General features: G+C 37.5%; 1 protein-coding gene across 11 annotated transcripts in view; it reads right to left on the reverse strand.

The window, feature by feature from the left end:
* Nucleotides 1-21798, reverse strand: part of LOC135102267 (protein eyes shut-like) — an 80664-nt gene that overhangs the window by 22157 nt on the left and 36709 nt on the right. For 4 of the 11 annotated variants that reach the window (XM_064007217.1, XM_064007227.1, XM_064007234.1 and 1 more), the window contains 17 exons: nucleotides 16597-16710; nucleotides 16289-16420; nucleotides 15533-15646; nucleotides 15258-15429; nucleotides 13138-13822; nucleotides 11331-12233; nucleotides 10116-10244; nucleotides 9597-9790; nucleotides 9003-9069; nucleotides 8238-8399; nucleotides 7664-7815; nucleotides 5757-5893; nucleotides 5533-5635; nucleotides 5023-5162; nucleotides 3162-3335; nucleotides 2595-2826; nucleotides 732-907 (listed from right to left, as the gene is read on the reverse strand). In XM_064007217.1, coding sequence (XP_063863287.1) covers nucleotides 732-907; nucleotides 2595-2826; nucleotides 3162-3335; nucleotides 5023-5162; nucleotides 5533-5635; nucleotides 5757-5893; nucleotides 7664-7815; nucleotides 8238-8399; nucleotides 9003-9069; nucleotides 9597-9790; nucleotides 10116-10244; nucleotides 11331-12233; nucleotides 13138-13822; nucleotides 15258-15429; nucleotides 15533-15646; nucleotides 16289-16420; nucleotides 16597-16710 — 3786 coding nt within the window. Of the gene's footprint in view, nucleotides 1-731; nucleotides 908-2594; nucleotides 2827-3161; nucleotides 3336-5022; nucleotides 5163-5532; nucleotides 5636-5756; nucleotides 5894-7663; nucleotides 7816-8237; nucleotides 8400-9002; nucleotides 9070-9596; nucleotides 9791-10115; nucleotides 10245-11330; nucleotides 12234-13137; nucleotides 13823-14512; nucleotides 15236-15257; nucleotides 15430-15532; nucleotides 15647-16288; nucleotides 16421-16596; nucleotides 16711-17014; nucleotides 17192-17425; nucleotides 17779-17823; nucleotides 17986-18629; nucleotides 18752-21798 lie in introns of those variants that run through there. The other 7 variants (XM_064007267.1, XM_064007246.1, XM_064007256.1 and 4 more) reach the window with 7 other exon arrangements.

Genomic DNA, 21798 nt, shown 5'->3' on the forward strand with positions numbered 1-21798 from the left:
GCACCCAATCTATGTAGAGGATCCCACAAAAGTATATGTATTTCCTAATAGATAAGTTCATGTGCAGTGTAATCATATGAATTTTCAAGTAGCATGTAAAGGTAAGTACATAAAAGTTAATGAAGTAATATCTCTCATGTATATCATTTGCTTTCTTTCTCTTCCCTAGCCAAGAGCACCATTACACCAGGCATACCAAGCTTGCTATTTGGTAGTAGGTAAGATATTTCTGGATGCCTAAAATGTTTTGAAGATACAAATCAAAGTTTATTATGAAAGCTTGACAAATCAACCAGTGTCTAGTCAATTACTAATCATCCTCAAAGATACTGAATGTATTTAACTTCATAAATATCAAGTTTCTAAGCAAGAATTTCTGTATTTAACCACACAGAATTAGAGCCATAACCTGTGAACTACATGCCGTATCTCATTCACATGTACCTGCTCTCCCTCACTCCTGCAGATATTCCACATGTATTATATGTAAAGTAGCTGTAAGTTGTAGAGGATAAAGTTTTGTCCCTTTCTGACACAACATATTTCTTATCTACTGAAGGCAATACATAGTCACAGAAGCTTCTCTGAAGTTATGACAGAAAGCAAGTAATTTTTGCCTTATTCTAGCTTAGTTACAGGATTCAGAGGAATCTAGCTTCTACATACTGGCCACATCCTAAATCTTGAGACTTAAAAATGCATATTTATAAGTCAAAATAGCATATAATTACCTTGATCACAGAGTGTACCTGTCCTGCCCAAGTGACAAAGGCAAGATGGTGTCTCCCTTTCAAGTGATTTGAGGGTTTGACACGATGATCCAGGATGGCATGATTTTTCACTGCCTTCACACAGGTGGCTAGGGATTTCACACCTGGCACCCTTCCACCCCAAAGAGCACTCACATCTGAGAATGTAGATGCTGTTTGTATTAATTCCTAAGGAGTGGGTGATGTGCCAATGTATGGCTCAGGGAATCAACTGGTGACACATATTTGTATCATATGATTTCTTTCCTTAAATCAAACTGAAATGGGCAGGAAATGTTTTGAACATTATTTATCAACACTTACAAAGGTGCTCTCTACCACTTTTCCCTCTGCCAGTACACATATAGCAAAGATGATGGACAGAGGCAATTTGCCCTCATTCAGTGCATGGCTAAGCATAAATATGAGCCAGTTTGCTCCACTCCTAATAAGTGCAGTACTCAGTCAAAAAGTTTGACTATTAGTGCTATTGAGTGTTAAAATTTGAAAGTGATTATGGTAGTAATGTGGAGCAACATGTTAAGTTTGATTCCTCAAAAGTAAAACCCTCTGATTATACTGTCATAATAATGACTGGGATGAGATTGATCCCCTGTAACTAACCATGATGTGAGGGTTTGACACGATGACCCAGGATGGCATGATTTTTCACTGCCTTCACACAGGTGGCTAGGGATTTCACACCTGGCACCCTCTGGGGTGTGTGATTCCCCTTCAGATGAGGAAATAAACATGCACTGGGAGGAATTCACAAAGATGAATCCTCCCTTGCATATAATGCTGCCATCCAGAGCCATGAATGTATCTGTGGGTGGTGAGCCTGGGGCATCCAGCACCCAAACAAGCAATGTGGTAGGAACAGTCTTCTGGGCATGGAGTCACATTCATGGAACTGCTAGGACACAGTGGAAAAAATATTTCTCTTTTGCGATATGGGGACATGGGGCAAGACAAGATGGAGCAACAGGTGTGTGAGCTGTAGCCAGTGCTGTATCCAGTGCAATGAACACACATGGGCCACCACCCTTGCCTAGTGGGAGTTTATGTATTGTTATTCTAGCTCAACTCCCAGCTACACTAGAACACCAGTGAGTTGGACAATAACACTATTGCAAAGAAGAATAGGCACTTATTACAGTATTTCTTTAGTAATTATAGGTTAGGTGTGAAATATATTTGGGAGAAACAAGAGGGATCGGACTACAAAAAGAAACCATAAACAAAGCTGCATCAGGGAGGTACTGCTGCAAAAAGCTAAACCTCCTGACCTTCAACCAGAACCAACAGTCCTTCTTAGTGTGATGTCCTCAGAGCAAGGTGCAGGGGAAGGTTCTTAGTGGTTTCCAACTTGGGGTCTACATAACAAAATGTAGTGGCCCTAAGCTGAAGCACAGACCACTCTACATTTGACTTAAAATAGCTTTTTTGCAAATTATAGTTTTTAAAATACTCTCTAGGGATGCAAACTCTTATGTGCATTACATCACTTCTCTAGTAACATCTTAATAAGTACAGTATATGAGACTTACCAAAGAGAAGCAGAAATTTATTTACTTAAAGTGATTTTTACATGGACCTAATGAGTGTTGGACTGTAGACAGTCCCATGGCAAGCCATGGATGAGGGTCATGTATGAAAAGTGGGGTAATGACCAGAAAAGGTTGAAAATCACTGCTCTAGAAGGAGGAAGGGGATGAAACTGAAGAGGCTGATCCTGCAGGAGGGATTTCCTAGGGTTGTTGGTGATATTTCACATGTCAAAACTTTAATAAGGCTTGGTCTCTATTATGCTGACTCATGGAAGCTTTATTGTAATTGGCTAACCTGAAAGTGGCACCGAGGGCAATGCAGGTACCTCCATTGTGGCAAGGCTTCTGATTGGCTTGGCATGGATCCCTGCCACACTCCTGTACATTAAAGGTAGCGGCCACTCTAACAGCAGTCCAGGGCCCTACTGGAGACTTGGCCACCCGCAGGTCAAAGACACAGCCATGGAAGCCACTGTGACGCCACATGTCTGCTGGGAGGTGACTCATGTTCCAAGATGGATGACCTCCTGTTTTAAAATCAAATATTTCAGAAATTATTAAATAACAGAATACTAAAACTGGAAATTCTTGATCATTACATTGCAACTTTGCTTCTTCATATTTTGATATCTAATCACAATTAATACTAGTTTTTTATAAAGATTTTTTTTCATTGAGAAGGCTCATAAAATACATAATCATTAGTGTATTTACTGTGTGTGTGTGTGTGTGTGTGTGTGTGTGTGTGTGTGTGTGTGTGTGTGTGTGTGTGTGTGTGTGTGTGTGTGAAGAAGAAACAATAAAAACATACATGTCTATATAAAAAAGAAGGATCAGGGAAACAAAATAAGTGTGTACTAACCAATGTAAATAAGGTTATTTGTGTTGAGGGATGAGAGGAACCCTGGAGCTTTGGCAGAGACATTCTTCTGGCCATCCACCACAAACCAGGCCCAGCGCCCCTGCCGACCAACAAGAGCAGAATGTGTGTGCAGTGTGTGGTCTAGGGGCTCCAGTGTTACTATCCTTCGTGGACCTGTGGAAGTCAGGAATCTTTCCTCAACAAATGTTAACAATTCCTGTTTATCTAGATTTTTTTTTCTTTTTTCTGGTTGTGTACAGAAGTGAATGTCATTGAAATAACCCATCTCCCATCCCATGACACCTTCACAATCCATTCCATAAAAATTCAATGAATACATGTAGGTGTTGTTATTCTAAACAGCAGGTGCACAAATAATCTAGAACTATGCATTACTGTGAAATATCAGTGTACTGTAAGAATTAAACAGCAAGCATATGTACAGGACCCAATATACTATCAGCCAGAACAGCCAGCTGGATTGGCCAGCCTGTCACCTCACACTCTATTCAGCCCTGCCTCAAGGCAACAGCTCAGTTCTAGCAAGACACCATGGAGTGAAGATCATGGCCTCTCCCATGGATACGGAAGAATTAGGCCTACTTGCGATTGAAGTTGTTGCAGTGGCCTACAAGTTATTACAGAACACCAAGAAGATGAGAAAGAGTAACTTCTTTCTGTAATAATATAAAAAAGTAACTTCTTTCCATGTTTGATGAAGATGTGAACTGCTTCTGAGCATAGAAAGCTGACAGTCTCCCTCATACTGCTTAATTTAAATGTAATGATATTTTTTAGCATATTATCCTTTAAAATATGCTGCTAAATATTCAGATGTGTCGCCATAACTCCCATTTCTTTGTGCTACTAGATATATTAATAGAATTGATGAATATTTTTTTCATATTCATTAAAAAAAATTAACTCCTTCTATATCAAACCTCAAAAGCTGAAAGTTTTGAGTGTGGCAGACGTGTTCACGGTAAGCTGCCGAGTGCTGTACTGAGAGATGTGGCCTGAAGGCTAGCTCAAGTGCCCATACACGCTCAAACAGGCCTGACCAGATGCTGGCTGGATGGAGCCAACCTGTCAGCTACAGATTTGTGAGGCAGCCTCTCTGGCAGCCTGCACAGGCCGCCTCAACGTCACATACATGCTCAGTTTTGCCTGAACAGTCCTGGTTTGCGCAGGCAGCCAGACAGACCACCTGAGCATGTATGGGGCCCTTAAGATTCAGTCATTTTAAGATTTACTTCATGATTCTAAATGCTCATTACACCATCATTACTAAGTGCTTACCAGACACACAATCCATTGGTAAGTATCAGATTATTGTTATAAAAAGCCAAGTCCACTGTTATGTATCTTTGTCTGTGCTTTAAGTTCAATCTTCATTCTTTCATTTGAAAAAGGGATTAGGCAAAACTCTCTCTAATTTTACTTTACATAGGAACTTTATCTTGGCTACCTGCCCCCACCTTGTGAGGATGCCAGGCTGGTATATAAGAGTACAAAAATAAATTTGAGTTATATATGACTTACTTATTACATTTTTCTTGTTTACATATAGTTTTCCTAAATAACAGGGCTATCATAGTAAACGGTTGACTAATTGTTTTCAGTGCACAAAAAACAGGATCACATAGTGTATAATAAGTCATAACTTGGGCATTAAGCAAGTTTTTATCAACATGGAGATAAATTTTCTGCTCTTTCATAAGTATATAAATTTTTTTATACTTATTCAGGTTTTTTTGTCAATTACTACAAGAAATCCTCATTAGAAAATGTCAAAGAATGATCTGCAACAATTGTAAAAGTCACAGAACCAATTTCTACTTCAAGGAAACACAAAACTCACCAGCTCCAAGGTCCCACGTCAGCATCAAGTGTCCACGTACCAGGCTGAGGGCCAGGAAATCCCGGACAGAGGCCCTCATGCTGTTGCCAATGTATGCCATCAATCCTACCTGTTGCAGTGTTGGTGTACTGAAATGTAATCTGTGGAAGAAGTCTGTTATCATCAATGATATCCTAAAAAAATAATACCCACAGGAAATTCACACCTCATAACTTTGGTTTCACTGCCTTGCATCATCTATTTTCAGGTAACATAATTTGTTAAGGTACTGTAGGATCCTTTAATATATTCACCAATGCTTTACACCTTCACTTCACTATAAAGTTGCTATTTCATACACTGCAAATAAATTATTGAGTAATTAGAGTATTCATTACACTACTGCACTTGCTCTATACCTGTTTTCATAATACTAATATGTTCTATATGAGTACTATATATAAATGTATATATTCTATTTACTTATACAATAAGATGAACATATGAATAAGGAAAGAATAATTAGCGCACCTTAAGGCCAAAGTATGTCTTATATCATGGTCAATCCTGTACGAGGAGTAAGAGCTGTAGCCGGCCACACTGCCACTGTAGGATGGGAGCTCCACAACACTTTCTGAGGAAATACTTCTTCATCTACAAAAGATATAATGACAAAAGATGCAGTGCCTGTTGTGTATTAAATTTCTCTCATTTTTTTCACTATCTTACCACTTCCTGTTGGAAATATTCCTTACCCAACTCGCAATAAAGACCATGTCGCTGACCAGAGCAGAGGCAGACAAAGCTGTGGACAGTGGGAACACACCTGCCACTGTGACAGGGACCAGTAACTCCCTCACACTCAGCATGCTCACACAGCTCTCCCTGGTACCTGAAGAAAGATATTTTCTCCAAATACAGTAGTAAATATATATTTTTATGGTAACACTTAACTGGCAATAAAGATGAAACTGTAAATTATTGATAAAAATTTTTGGCATGACTATTGCTGCACATAGTGAGATAAATAAGAGAAAAAAGAAAAACAAACAGAACAAAGAGGAGAGAGAGAGAGAGAGAGAGAGAGAGAGAGAGAGAGAGAGAGAGAGAGAGAGAGAGAGAGAGAGAGAGAGAGAGAGAGAGAGAGAGAGAGAGAGAGAGAGAGAGAAGGGGGAGTACAGAACATGGAGGCATCCCAGGTGGGTAGCCACACAAGCCAAGAAGTTACTGTAAAACTTATAATAATGAAAAAGTTGATCTTCCCCACCCATTTCTCCCATTTCCCTTTGCTTCTTGAAAGTTTAACGGAGTAGATTATGTGGCAGAGAGATTGCTCTTTCTAGTAGTATAGTTTGTTCCCACCTAGCCTCCCAAATAGAGTCTCTAGAGCTTTTGTAAAATAGTGTTCAGTTTGAGGGAGGGATGTGTTGAGTATGGGGTGTGTGGCATGACAGGAAGCAAGCCTCACCCCAGTTCTCAAGTTTTCCCCCAGCTCCTGTGTCATAAGATTCAGCCCACAGTCCCCAGAGGGACATGGGTGCCTCTGTGTCAGTAGCCGGTGAGATACAAGAGAGAGAGAGGGCGTGCTGTTTGGAGAGTCCAGGCAAAGGCATACTTAGGGAGGGTTATATTTTATAGTAAGGGTAGGTAGGTAAGTAAGGGTAGGTTTTTTGATATATAATGCCTGTTATTATTATTGTTATTCTATAACATATAAATCCCTACAGGAGGCCGGAATCTGAAGGAAGCCTGATATTTGAGAGAGAGCGTTTGTGACTTGTCTTACAGCTACACCTGTGATGGAAGAGGATTCCATGCACAGTATTATATTTTCTTGTTGTTGTATCTATTATTTTGATGGGAGCAGGCACTGTCCTCTCCTCCTGCCCCCTTGTTTCCTCCTAAGTGCAGTGTCCGGTTGTGGTTTTATCATGTGTATCTGGATGTCACATTTTTGTGGCTGTGCTTGCCTGGAATCAGGATTATATCATAATTTGCACTGGGCTACAACTGTCTACATTCTCCCTGCATTTCCACCAATTTAATAGGAGGTGGGAGTCTGTCTTCTGGAAGATAGATATATTGTTGCCTGGCCAAAGCATATAATACTTTGTTAGATGTGGGCAGTTGTTCAATAAGATCTTATACCTCAATCTGTGTAGTGTCTGTGCTGTCTGTCCCCCTAGAAAGTGGACAACTGATTCTTTCCAGCTTGGAGGATTGAGTTGGTGTTTGTTATATTTCTTTCTTGGTCTGTGGGTGAAACTGAGTAGTGGCCTCAGAGATTTGATAGTTGTAGACAACCAGCAGGGGTCTGGATTCATTGTATTTATGCCTTGCACTAAGCTCACATAGGAAGTAGCTTAGGGAGGCTGATCCAAGCAGCCATGAGAGGGGCTGAACCTGGTTGTAACACTATGATATACATAATATAACAAATTAAAATTCTTCCTTATCATATTTTCTATTGTGATTGGAACTCTTGTAGCTCTTTTAACGAATTGTTACTTTTACTGTTTTGCAACTCCATCCATAGAAGTATTAAGCAGCCCCAGTGACACCAGTCAGTCTTGTATCCTAACTTTACATAATCCAAAACATGTGTACTGAAAATCAACTCCTTGATCTTTGCAACTGTTTCTAATCCACAATTTTGTCTTACCCTTTTGGGCACTGGCAGGACCACAAGGCAGGGCCAGGAATGCAGGAACCACCATTGTAGCATGACTGGGGAGGACAGGGAGCTGTACCACACTCTTGAACTCTTTCTCCAGACACACCAGCAAGCCACATGTCCATTTCATGGCCATTCACCTGGTAATGTGCACAAGAAAAGTCTATCATACAATTCCCTCCCTGCCCCCCCCCCAAAAAATAAATAAATAAATAAAATAAAAACAAATAAATAAAAAAAAAAATAGTGTGTACACACAACACAGGCAACGTTTCAATATATATTCAATATATATTGCATTTTTATAAGCTGTACATTGCCCACAAAAAAAAAGTGATCAGAAATTAAGAAAATTTCAAATATTGGTAACTGGTACATTACTGAGATGTACAAAGATGAATTTTACTATAAAACTACTGTTGATTTTATTTTTAGGAACTCCTGAAACCCATGATCTATAAAGTATCTGAAGATCCCCCAAAAATAATTTCAAGATCATGTTCTTTTCCCATCTTGGATAATGGCAACTTTCCTTCTCATAAAGTTCTTCATGTTTACTGACCTCTAAGAGGGAGACACAGCCCTTCAGTCTGGGGAGGAAGCCAGCCTTGACAACCAGAGGGGATGAGTAGGAGGAGGGCAGCCCACCAAGGTACAGCAGACCAAGCTGGACAAGGGGACTCCAGGCTTTCTGCTCACTATACACTGGGTCAGTGCCATTTACCTTGAGTAAAAATTGAGCTTGATATATGACCAGACAGTGAGAAAAAAATCAACAAAAAATGTGCAAGTAATGTTACTCTTGCTTTTTACTCATGAGTCTGTTCAATTATTTTGTCTTCTTTGTTGAAAGCAAGATGTTAAACCACTTAACCCTTTCACCAGAAGTAATGCATAAAACATTTAGAAGGAAGAGGATTAAAAGAATAAATTTTGCTTTTTCTACCAAATTTAAAGGTTGCAAGTGGCTATAGAATAAGTTGTTTCAGAATAATTAGTAATTCAGAAAAGATGTACCAATTAGTAGTCTAGGTACATGCCTAACATTATGGCATAAATACTGACACAACTCTTTTCACGCAGATTAATTTTCACTGCTACACTTCACAGGTACAACCATTCATTCCAACCTTAGGGTCTAATCTTTATTTGCTTTCCCACTTAATAACTCGTCTCTATCACTATGGTGACCACTGTACCCAAATAACGAACCTTTCCTGAATATTCCAGTTTCATATTATTTTTTTTCAAAACTTCATGAACCTCCCTCTTGATAAACCTCTTTATCTTTACTTTTTTTATATAGCTTGTCAGTGGTCTAACTCACCTGCAGTGATGCACTGCATTTTCCAGGTCCCCATGGCGTATCATGAAGATAAGGAGTCCACCACATCCTTGGAGGCAAAGAAACACATTTAAAACTATGATAACAAATACTGCAAATTTAAAATTCAAAATGATCAAGAAAATATGTTCATATCATTCAGACAACATAATTTGAATATACTGTACATAAATACATATAATAAATCCTGAAAATCAAATTCCATGGTTGTCTAAAGCTTTATGAAACTAAATATACAAGACAATAATGTGTACATGGATACAAGTTGCAGATCATGCTGCATCTAATTGTTCTTAAACTATGCATATATGGTATTCATCACTGAGGTTTGCTAAGTTAGGGGACTGGCAAACTACAATGGTGTTAAGTACACTATTATCCCTAGAAATGGTACAGATGTGTCAGTGGATGCCAGCAAATATATGAATGAATAGGGCTTGGGAAGGCTCCCTAACCCAGTTGTCTACTGGGGTCTGTAGTGAACAGCTGAGATAACTCATTATCCCTGCAATGTTGACATATGCATAAATGAAAACTGCCTCTCAAAATGCTGAAGTGTTGATAATAGAATGTTACCTGACAGAGACATCTGTGAGGCAGTTTCTTGTTAGCTTTTCATTGCCTTGGAGGAAGGACACTGTATTGAGACCACAGGAGAAGACAAACTGCAGGAGGGAGTTCCTCAGTAACAACATGAAGAAAGCTTCGCCAGGACCCTCACTGTATGCCACAAGACCATTTTCTTCCTGAGATGTAAACTGTACATATACCTGTTGTAGAGGATAAAATATTTTTCAATGTTAAAATTTCATTTGGATATTTTTTAACAACAAATGATATGCATACATGTACCACCTAGAATATGGACTAAACTTCATAGGTCTAGGATATATGACATACCTGGTTAGGTTAGGATATATGAAATACCTGGTTAGGTTAGGTATCACAAGTGTACATAGAAAGCTTTAGCATGTCTCACAAGGGCAAGGAAAGAGTGTAAGTTACAGCAAATCATTCAGTGAACAGAAAAGTTACAGAATGAAAAATGTAGAGTTAGATTAATTTACTGGAAACATAAATATATAAGCAACATACCTGAACACCTGTCCGCAAGGACATGTTGCCTACATCTAAGCCCAGGTATGAGGCACCAACAAAATATGGCTTGTTTATGTAGAAATAGAGTTGGCAGGATGCACCCCGGTAATTGAATGGACACTCACACTGCCAAAACAACACACTTGTATCTTAGAACAGTGAACTACAGATACTGCAGATATTATAAATACATGGCTCTTATCCTGTGCCCTAATTTGGAGAATTATCACCACAGAAACACATGGACATACAATGAGGACATGTGTTGATCTATGAGGCAAATCACTATTCCATCTAATTATACACACACACACACACACACACTAGAAAGCTTCCACTGTCTTACAGACAAGAAAAAACCTGGGAACGATTTTTTTTCTGTTTTCTCTAACATAATTCCAACTTGGAAATGGGTTGGTTGAGGGAAAGAGCACTGGCATTACTTTATTAGCTCAAGTTCATTTGATTTTTTATAACCATCTGTATTCTCCTTATAGACATGAACATATCCTACAGCAAAGATGCAGTTATTACTACACAATTAATGTTTTTTATTATTGTTTTCTTAATGTCATAAATCAGTGTCTGCACTATGTACCTGTTGCCAGTGTTGCCTGAACACTGGCAGCTTATGCACTGGGCATTCTAGCACCTGTTACTACCCATCAATATGATGTTATTAATGGGTAGTGACCAGCAAAATGAGAAAAACAAAAAGTACCTTTATACTGTCACTTGTTTTCAATGTACTTTTTTGCAAAGGAGAGTTAAGCTGATCCATGATCATATACAAGATGGGTGAGGATTTAAACTCCTACACCTTGAACTTGTCAGCCATGTGCAATAACCACTACACTGCTGACTGACAGCTATGAAATGGATATATATATATATATATATATATATATATATATATATATATATATATATATATATATATATATATATATATATATATATATATATATATATATATATATATATATAAGTCCTCCTGCATAAACATAAGTATGATAACAATACTATACGAATTACATATAATGAATTAATGAAAAAAATTGTACCAATTCATGACCTCATGCATTTTAACAGCAAATATGATGATTAAATATCCTGAATAATGTGATGAAAAGTCTACATGGTACCTATAGCTGTCTTAACCAGGTTTTTCAGTGCCACCAAAATTTACATAAATAAACAAGCTGCACTTACTGTGGAGCTGCCATTGATGATATGACAAATGCCTCCATTAAGGCAGTAGCTCTTTCCACACATGACAGGAGAAACTTTTGTTGGAGGGAATGCAGTGGTGAAGACATCATGAGGCTGAGAGGTAGTGTAGACTTGAGGTGGAGAGGGCAGTGTGGTGGGGACATCAGAGGGAGGGGATGTGAGAACTTCCGTATGCTGAGTTGAAGTTGTAAAGTCTTCAGCTGGACTAACAGTTGTCATGGGTTTTGGAGTTGGTGTGGTTTCAAGTATCACAGTGAGGGAGGTCTTAGTCACAGGAGTTGAAGTGGTCTCATCAGAGATTGGAGTCGTCTTTACTTCAGGAGTTGGAGTGGTCTCGCCCTCAGGTGAAGTTAATAAGAGGGTAACTTCAGGCTGGGTTGAAGTGGTGTCAGTTTCAGAAAAGAAGGTTGAAGTGGACTCAGTTTCAGTGGGAGGAGTTGGTGTTGTCTCAATCCCGAGTGGAGTTGAAGAGATGTCAATGTCAGGTGAGGTCTTTGTGATATCAGTTTCAGTAGTGGTTGGAGTTGTATCACTGGAGAGAGTCAGAATAACATCAGTTTCTGGAGGAGGAGTTGAAGGAGTTGTAACATCAGTAGGAGGCATATGTGTGATGAAAATCTCAGGAACAGAAACGGTAGTGTAGAGTTCTGGGGGAAATGTAGGTGTGGCAGCTATTTCTAATGAAGGTCTTGGTGTGGAGACAGCATCCAAAGGGAAGACTGGTGTGGGAGTTAATTCAACAGAAGTGAAGACGTATGGGACTGTGAATGGAGATACAGTGCTGAAAGTGTCCACTCCATCCATGACCGATATCCTTGTAGTCTGGTCGCCTGGGGTGAGGGCGGTGGTGATCATGGGGGGAATGATGGAAGTCTCCAGAACCTGCAACATAATGAGCGATAGTAGAATCATGCCAGAACAGATGAAGAAAAATTAAGACCCCTCTTTACTAGAGACCTTATAAATATCATCAACTTTGTGAATGTTAAGTTCAATGTCATAGTAATTGTATCAACCACATCAGATAAGATGGTGTAGCAAATTACTGAATATTGTATTATCTCTCCTTCTACTAATATATATATATATATATATATATATATATATATATATATAAAAAGATATAGTAATTAAGAAGTAATAAGGCATTACATACTCAGAAAAAGGTTTCACATACTCAGAAAGAAAAAAAGGTTTCAAATATTAAGAAAAGGTTTCACATATTCAGAAAAAAGGTTTCAGATACTAAGAAAAAAAAGTTTCATATACCATCAGCCAATCAAAATTATTTACTTATGTATGAGAATTTCAAGAAATAACTGTGGATCTGAGTATTACTGAGAGGAACAACTGAGGTATAAAATGAAGTACTTTATTGTTTGAATTCTATATGAAGTAGCTGTCATCTCAGTTGAATTAAAAAGAAAATACAACTTTGATATATCAAGACTTTCAAAGTTGTAATGTTGATTTGGAAAACTTTTCAGCTTTTCTCTTAGAAGAGAATGTATTATTATTTCCAGAAAGCTGTGTGGTGGTGAATGATACAGGGTTGAATGCATCTCCTGATGAAATGGCAGTGTGAAAATACTATTTTCATTCTTTGTATTCTGAGTGAAGTTTTCATCCCTGTCATCAACTGGAAGAAACACTGCCTTGAAAAGAGTCCTTGTGACTATGTATGGCAGCTACTGGTTTAAAAGTAGGCGAAAAATGCTCAATGAAGCTGACAGAAATGGTAAACATAAGCATTGGCTCATTCAGACATGAATAGAGCAATACTCACATCTACTAATGTAAGAGAAAGAGATATGGATTCAGTCGAAGGAGTGGGGAAAGACCCCTCTAAGGTAGTGGTGGGAGTTGGTAGCAGCACACTAGTTTCAGTTAGGTACTCATAAAATGTAACAGACTCTTCAGGTGCCGGAGAGGAAGTCAGGACCGGAAGCACTGGTGTTGGCTGCATAGGTATACTTGATTCCAAAAAAGAAGAATCAATCCTGCTAGAGGGAGAGGGAGACACATATATCTCACTGGAAAAGTAAGGCACAGTGATTGATGGAAACTCGCTGAACACCAGCGAGATTTTGGCACTGATCACAGGTGATGGTGTAAAAACATCCATGGGGTCCAAAGAGAACAAGGGTGTTCTCAGGCTAGATACCAAATGGTCACTTGTCACTATTGCACTGGGAAATTCTGCAGCATCAGTAACACTTGTCATGTACACATCTCTCACTGTTGTCACGGAGTCATCCTGTGGAAAGCTTATGTTGAACTGAATATCAAAATTTTTTCTGTCAAAAGGAACATTTGGTTGATAGGGTTTGTTTTCAAACCAATGGGGAAGTGGTTGACACTGCTGTCCTTCAGATGTGTTAACACACTGGCAGAGCACTCCAGAAGCAAAGTCAGGGCAGCTGCACTTAAAACTGTCCACTCCATCAATACAAACACCACCATTCATACATCTGCAAAAATAAAACTCAATAAATTAAAGTGAATGTAAAATTTCACAAAAAATTTATGTTGCTAAGAATATGGAAATCAATATTTTGAATCTGTGGCTAATACATACTTTGAAAATTGCTGTCTCTAAAAATTAACATTCTGTAATTTCAATTTGCAAAATTATTGTTTGGTGTGTATGTGTGCACTTGAGAGACAAATGTATGAAAAGCACTTAAAAGAAGGGAAATATGTGTTTTGGGAATTTATAGTTTTGGGAAAGCAAATATTAAACTTGTTGAGGAGGGGAAGAGTATTGTTCTGAAACTTTATGTGCTGGGATTGCTAAGAGGGGTTCAAAGTTTTTTTTATAGGAACAAGGGGGAATGTATTAGAGAAGAAGCAGGGCTGCATCACATTGTGCCCTTGATTGTTTAATGTTGATGTGGATTATGTTGTGCAGGTGGTGAATGTGAGAATGCTGGATTGAGATTTGAGTTTGGTGAATGCTGATGGTGAAGACAAATCTGAATCAGCAGCTGCTTAAAGATGATACAGCATTGGTAGCTGATTGAAAGTGGAGACTGAGGCAGCTGGCAGAGGGCTTCAGAAAGGTGTGCAAAAAGATAAACCTAAGAGTGAATGAGAACAAGCAAAAACCATTGATGAATATATGAGTATAAGGATGAGAGATAGTAGAAGGATGAGTATACCTTTAAACAGTGTAGTTGCTTGACGAGGTAGAATGTTTTAAGTACTGGGGTTGCACATTGCTGTGGCTGGAGTAACGGATATAGAGGTGAAGTTAAATAAGGCAGAAAGAAAATGTGGAGGAATGAAAAAATGCATTTAGATTTAAATCACTTGGAGCAAATTACATTAGAGAGAGCAGAGGAGATCAAAAGTAATGCAGATGAGATACCTGAGAAGCATATGTAGAGTAACACATAGGTCAATAAGAAAAGAACAGAAATGGTAAAAGAACTGGCAGACTGAATAGAGAAGGGAATGTGATGATGGTTTGGGCATGTAGAAATCACCTTCATCCAGAAAATGCTTATTACATCAGTATCCATTCATGACTACAACCTGCATTTCTTGTAAATCTGTGAGCGGTAACCCTTCCATGGTCCTATCCACTTACCCTCCCTGAAACTGCACTCCCACCCTTAATGCCAACTCAATACTTTAATGCCTTTCTTATTTATTTCACAATATTTAACCTTTTATTGTCTTGCATTTCACTCTGATTCGTATTAGCCATCCTGCATCATTTGTATTTCCTTTCAGCTTTTAGACATCCTATCTGATTTTATTTTCCTTCGGTCTGACAACACTGCATTTTGTCTTGTCGTGTGTAATAAAAATTAATAAGGTCTGCAGGCTATAAATAGTTAAGTCTACATATTAAGTCCACATTATCAAAGAATCATCGGTCTAAATATTTAATATCCTGACCTGGGTGCATAAGGCAGGCAGTCATTGTACTGTTTTTGACACTGTGGCCCATGATAATCAGGCACACAGTAACAGGTAGCATTATGCTCCTCCATCACACAAAGGGCATCATTCTTGCATGGATTTGGCTTACATAACACCAGGTTCTCCTCACACAGGGGGCCAGTGAAGCCTGTAGGAAAATGCTTATTGATGAGTCAATATCAGCATCTTAAATTCAGTCTCTAAAGCATTATCATGACCACAAGACACTCCAAGACCCACACACCACTCACCAAACTCACAAGCACAGGCAAAGGCACCAGGTGTGTTGACACATATGGCAGCATTTTGGCACGGTGTTTGGCGGCATTCATCCTCATCTTCCTCACATCTCTTTCCAGTCCATCCTGTCAAAATAAACATCAGCCAAACACATCAGCTTAACATCTATCTGTAAAACTTTTAGAATTAAGACTCACTCACTCACTCACTCACTCACTCATTCACTCACTCAATCAAGATATAAACTTATGAATGTTTCTTGACTGTACTGCTTCAGCCTTCACACTAACTCAAATGCCAGAACATTTGTTTGGAAAAACTAAATTTCTTCACATCCTTCAAATCCTTTGTCTTCTATAACCTATCATTATGCCTTCTAGTTCTTTGATCATCCTTCACAAGGAAGTATTTTTTGTCCACACTTTCAAGTTCCCTTATCAATTGAGTCATGACTAAACATTTTCTCTCCTATTTCAAAATGTTGAAACCAAAAATTTTGGGTACCTGATGTTTTGGATTCTAAAATAATCACTGTTCATTGTGTGAGGGAATATATATATATATATATATATATATATATATATATATATATATATATATATATATATATATATATATATATATATATATATATATATATATATATATATATATATATATATATATATATATATATATATATATATATATATATATATATATATATATATATATATATATATATATATATATATATATATGTAGTGATAAAAGCAGAGAAGCAGTACCTGGTTGGCAGAGGCAAGTGTAGGAGAGACCTGGACCATCTACACAAACCCCACCATGGAGACACTTTGGTGAATCTCCTGCCCATAGTGATGATGAGTTGCATACACTCACATCAATCTCACAGTTCTCCCCTGTAAATATAAGGTTAAGTTAGGGCATAGGGTTGAAGATGCCAGTTCCCAAGGAGGATAATTCAAAGGAGTATCCAAAATAATGAGAAGTGTCTTCAGGCCTCCCTCTCAAGAGAGTTGAGGTCATAAAATAAATGACAACTGATGACTATTGCTAAAAGTATAGAAGAGCTCACCAGAGTAGCCTGTGGGGCAGGAGCACACGTAGTGGTTCAGCATATCCTGGCAGGTGCCGTTGTTTTGACACGGGTTGCTGCGGCACTCATTGATCTCAGACTCACAAAACTCTCCTGTTGGAAAAATTATAAATATTATGACACAATAACAAACTAAAAGATTAGGACTGCTTGAGTCTGGATTAATGCTAAACAATATTTGGCCTCTGTCCTACCTAAGTGCCATCTCAGATTATAAGATCCAGGTGTTGCTGCTTGGCTTTCAAAAATCATACCTGAACTTGTATTTAGGATCTACAGTGGGTGAATTCTGTAGGTAATACTTCAGTAACCATTGTCCATTTTACTTGCATGCATTTTTTTTCTTTGCAATACCTTCTAAATGTTACAACAAGAAATTGCTTTTATGTCAACTTACTATTACCTCTGCATGTTTGGCTGGCACCTAAGTATTCCAATGCAATGCTGTACTTAGATTAGTGCCCCAAATGCAATCCTCAATTCACTGCACTCTCTCCCTCTATCCCATGCAAGCTGTTCACGGGGCTACAATCAGCAGAGGGCACATACAATAGTAGTCTTGTACATATTATGAATTATGAAGTAAATAACACACATGTATATTTGCTTTCTTAGTTACCAAGGCATGTGGTCACAATCAAGGACAACGTAATAAACACCTGCTTCCAAAAGTAACACTTCTTTAACATAATAATAATAATAATAATAATAATAATAATAATAATAATAATAATAATAATAATAATAATAATAAGGTAAACCAAACACTACACGATTTACAATTACAAAACTTAACCACTGTACAAACCTCAATTGTCAGGTTTTATAGCGAATATGTCAACAGGCTAGACGACGTGAGATTGAAGGAACGCGCTCAACACAGTTGCAGCTTCTGACTACAGCAGTACATGCCCAACACAACCAACACTTCCCTTAATCCCTTTCAAGCTCCCTAAGTCACCTTTAGAGCCTCTCGTATACACACTCTAGTCCCATCTTCGTCCACACTCTACCCGCTCGCTATCACTGCAGTCCTTTCTCCTCGATAATATTGAAATAACAAGTGCGTTTTCATCAGAGGTAAGATTAGCTTTTGTAAAGATTAAGTCAGTTCATTAATTTCACTGATGATCTCTGAAAAAAAAAACGTCATCAGTTTGTCTGAAAATTAAGCTAAGGTTATTTCCATCAATCTCCTCGCCTCACCACTACAGAACTTCCACATGTAACGTCTAATCCTGTTTTGATGATGCCACGTTCTATACACTCTTCATTTTTTGCGTCTCTTTGCCCTTGAACTTTCTATGGAGAAGATTTATCACGGATCTTTTGAATTTTTTTTATTTCTATGAGCAGCGACCGCCTCCTAAATCGTCACCTGCCTGTCCAGTTCTCCAAATCTGCTTCAGTTTCAGTTCAAGGATTCGTTCCAAGGTTTATTCAGAGCCGTTGGTAAGATATGCCGCCTTTGTAACAACACTTCCCGATGTGTTCCTTTTTCACTGTCTGGATCTTGTTTTCTTCTTTCTTTTCATTTTCTTTTCTCTTATTTATATATTCTTCTTTCTGTTTCTTCTATATATTTATTTTCAAATGAGTATTTTCTAATAACGTCCATTATTTCTTCTCAGGATGGTTATTGCGATCGTGTGCTTCTCTTTCATCCTTATATTCTGAGCACCATAACAAAATCTTTATCCTACACATATCATACGTTGCCTAGTTATAAAATATATTCCTGCCATTTAATCTTTAAGTGTTCGTCCTATGTCTGAATAACATTCCTGAGGTTTGATCACTTGTATATCCGTCCTGACCTCCCATCTTTCCTGCATGTTCTATATATTTTCAGGCTTGAATTTTCGTTCATTCCACCCATGCAGTCTCTCGCATTAGTGATAACAACGCACAACACATACAATACTAAAATGTTATTTCTACAATGAAGTTCTTTCCGGAAATAAACCATAGAAGAAATGGAAACACATATCTAACATGTAAATAATATTTACAAGTTATACAGGACTATTGTGGGCCGATATTCATCCTGTGACTGTTGACGGAAAAAGAGTCCTCTTCTGTTGCCTGAAATAATGAACTCGTCGTATCAAGCCACATTTAAACTCGCGAAATCATTTAGCCAGGGTGATCTTCATGCGTTCTCAGATCGCCTCGTAACATATCTTTAATAATAATAACAATAATAATAATAACAATAATAATAATAATAATAATAATAATAATAATAATAATAATAATAATAATAATAACAAAAAAACAATAATAATAACAATAATGTACTTTATTTCACCTAAGGTAGATATTTTTGGTATCTCCTTACACATATCACACTGGAATGGTAAAAATAAAATCCTAAAAGTAATATATATATATATATATATATATATATATATATATATATATATATATATATATATATATATATATATATATATATATATATATATATATATATATATATATATATATATATATATATATATATATATATATATATATATATATATATATATATATATATAGATATATAGATAGATAGATAGATAGATAGATAGATAGATAGATATATTCTAAAGGAAAAGTACATATTAAAATTGAGGAGGTAAGATATGAGCAATATACAGTTGCTTTGCAATTGTTAAAAATCACCATTACCAATGGCAACATCTGAAGAGTCTGGCATGTCTGTTTCGTGAAACAGTTTGCTTTCCAGGGAGTAGCGGAGAGTAAAATGCATATTTTCTGTCCTCTCCACTACAAACGAGACAGGTCAGTAGATCTACACGATTAAACGATTAACGCAATCTCTATGTAATTTCCTTTCTCGTTCAGAATTCTTAAATAAACTCATTATTAAGGTGGAAGACATGTATTAGTGGCTGTCTACAGAAATAATCATAGTAATCTTATTAACATTACAGTACATAATCCGACTAAGATGTAATATAGACGCACATAATCCTAACAAACGAAATTAATGACCATCATGTGTGTGTGTGTGTGTGTGTGTGTGTGTGTGTGTGTGTGTGTGTGTGTGTGTGTGTGTGTGTGTGTGTGTGTGTGTGTGTGTGTATGTAATTACCCAGTTGTTTACCTAGTTGTGTTTTACAGGAAAAGAGCTATGCTTGTGCTGTCCTGTCTCCATATATATAAGCATCCAGCTTAACTTTAAATTCATGAATATTTTTTGCTTATACCATTGTTTCATCTAAGTTGTTCCATATTTCTATGCTTCTATTTGGGAAACCATATTTCTTGACATCTCTTCTACTTTCAGTTTTCTTCAATTTCACTCCATGTCCTCTTGTATCTCTTGAGTCACACAAATAAGTCTTCTTTGTCAAATTGATCCTTACCCTTTAAAGCTCTGTATATAGCAATCAGGTGTCCTCTTTCTCTTCTCTCTTGTAATGATGGAAGCTTTAATCTCCTTAATTTTAGGTACACATTAAGGTACACATTAAACACCCAAACTCTGGTAGGTACAGGGTACGAGAAAGATTTAGGAGTTATAGTTAGCTCTGAACTCCGTCTAGGGAAACAATGCATAGAAGCCAGAAACAAGGCAAATAGGGTTCTAGGATTCATTTTTAGGAGTGTTAAAAGTAGAAGGCCGGAAGTAATATTAAAGTTATACTTGGCGCTGGTCAGACCTCATCTAGACTACGCTGTGCAGTTCTGGTCCCCACATTACAGGAAAGATATAGGTCTATTAGAATCAGTACAGAGGAGAATGACTAAAAGGATACAGGGGATGAGGAGTATTCCTTACGAAGCGAGGTTGAAGCGGTTAAATTTACATTCTCTAGAGAGACGTAGGTTAAGAGGGGACCTGATAGAAGTCTTTAAGTGGTATAAGGGTTATAACAAGGGAGATGTAAGCAAAATTCTTAGGATCAGCAACCAGGGTAGAACAAGAAATAACGGGTTCAAGCTTGAAAAATTTAGGTTTAGGAAGGAGATAGGAAAAAATTGGTTCTCAAATAGAGTGGTAGATGAGTGGAACGGACTCAGTAATCATGTAGTTAGTGCTAGGACACTAGAGAGCTTTAAGAGAAGATTAAACAAGTTTATGGATGGGGATAACAGATGGAAATAGGTAGGAGTGTTTCATACAGGGACTGCCACGTGTAAGCCTGGTCGCTTCTTGCAGCTTCCCTTATTTCTTATGTTCTTATGTTCTTAATTTTTCTTCATAGGTTAAATCTCTCAAACTTGGTACCAATTTGGTTGCAGCTCTTTGGATCCTTTCCATTTTCCTTATTTCCTTTTTATTATGGGGTGACCAAACAATTGTGGCATATTCCAGTTTTGGTCGAATCACATATTCCATCAACTTTTTCATAATCTCTTCATCCATGTAAGCAAATGCCCCTTTCATCTTTCTTAGTAACTCATAGGTTTCCCCAACTATTTTGTTTACATGTTTTTTTTTTTCTTTTATTTCTGGTGATAAATTATCACTGTAATTCCCAAGTCTTTTTCTTCTTTGGTTTTCTTAATTTCCACTTCTCCCATGGTGTAGGAACTTGTCAATCTTCTTTTGCTTTTTCCTAATTCCATCCCCTTGCATTTCTTTGCATTGAATTCCATTTCCCATTTCTTACTCCATTTAACTCCATATAACTATCAACCTCATCCACCATATCGTTGACATGCACTAGAAACATTACGGGGGCTAAGACTGTCCCCTGTGGTACTCCACTTGTAACTCTACACCATTCTGATTTTTCTCCCTTTATTACTGTTCTCATTCCTCTATCCCTCAAGAAGTCTGTAATCCAATTCAGTGTGTTTCCTTGTAAACCCCCTATATATTTAATTTTCCATAGCAGTCTCTGGTGTAGTACCTTATCAAATGCTTTTTTTAGGTCTAAATAAACACAGTCTGCCCAATCCTCTCTCCCTTGAATTATATCAATTGCTCTACTATAAAAGCTCACTAAATTCGTGACACAAGCTCTTCCACTTCTGAAACCAAATTGTCTGTCAGTCAATGTATGTGTTTCTTCTAAATATTCCATCCATCTGTTTTTAACTATTCTCTCTGCTATTTTTGCCACCACACTTGTTAGGGACATTGGTCTGTAATTCAATGGATCTTCTTTATTACTTCCTTTAAAAATGGGCACAATATTGGCTCTCTTCCAGTCTAGAGGA

The sequence above is a fragment of the Scylla paramamosain genome, chromosome 1 (assembly GCF_035594125.1).
Source record: "Scylla paramamosain isolate STU-SP2022 chromosome 1, ASM3559412v1, whole genome shotgun sequence".
NCBI lineage: Eukaryota > Metazoa > Arthropoda > Malacostraca > Decapoda > Portunidae > Scylla > Scylla paramamosain.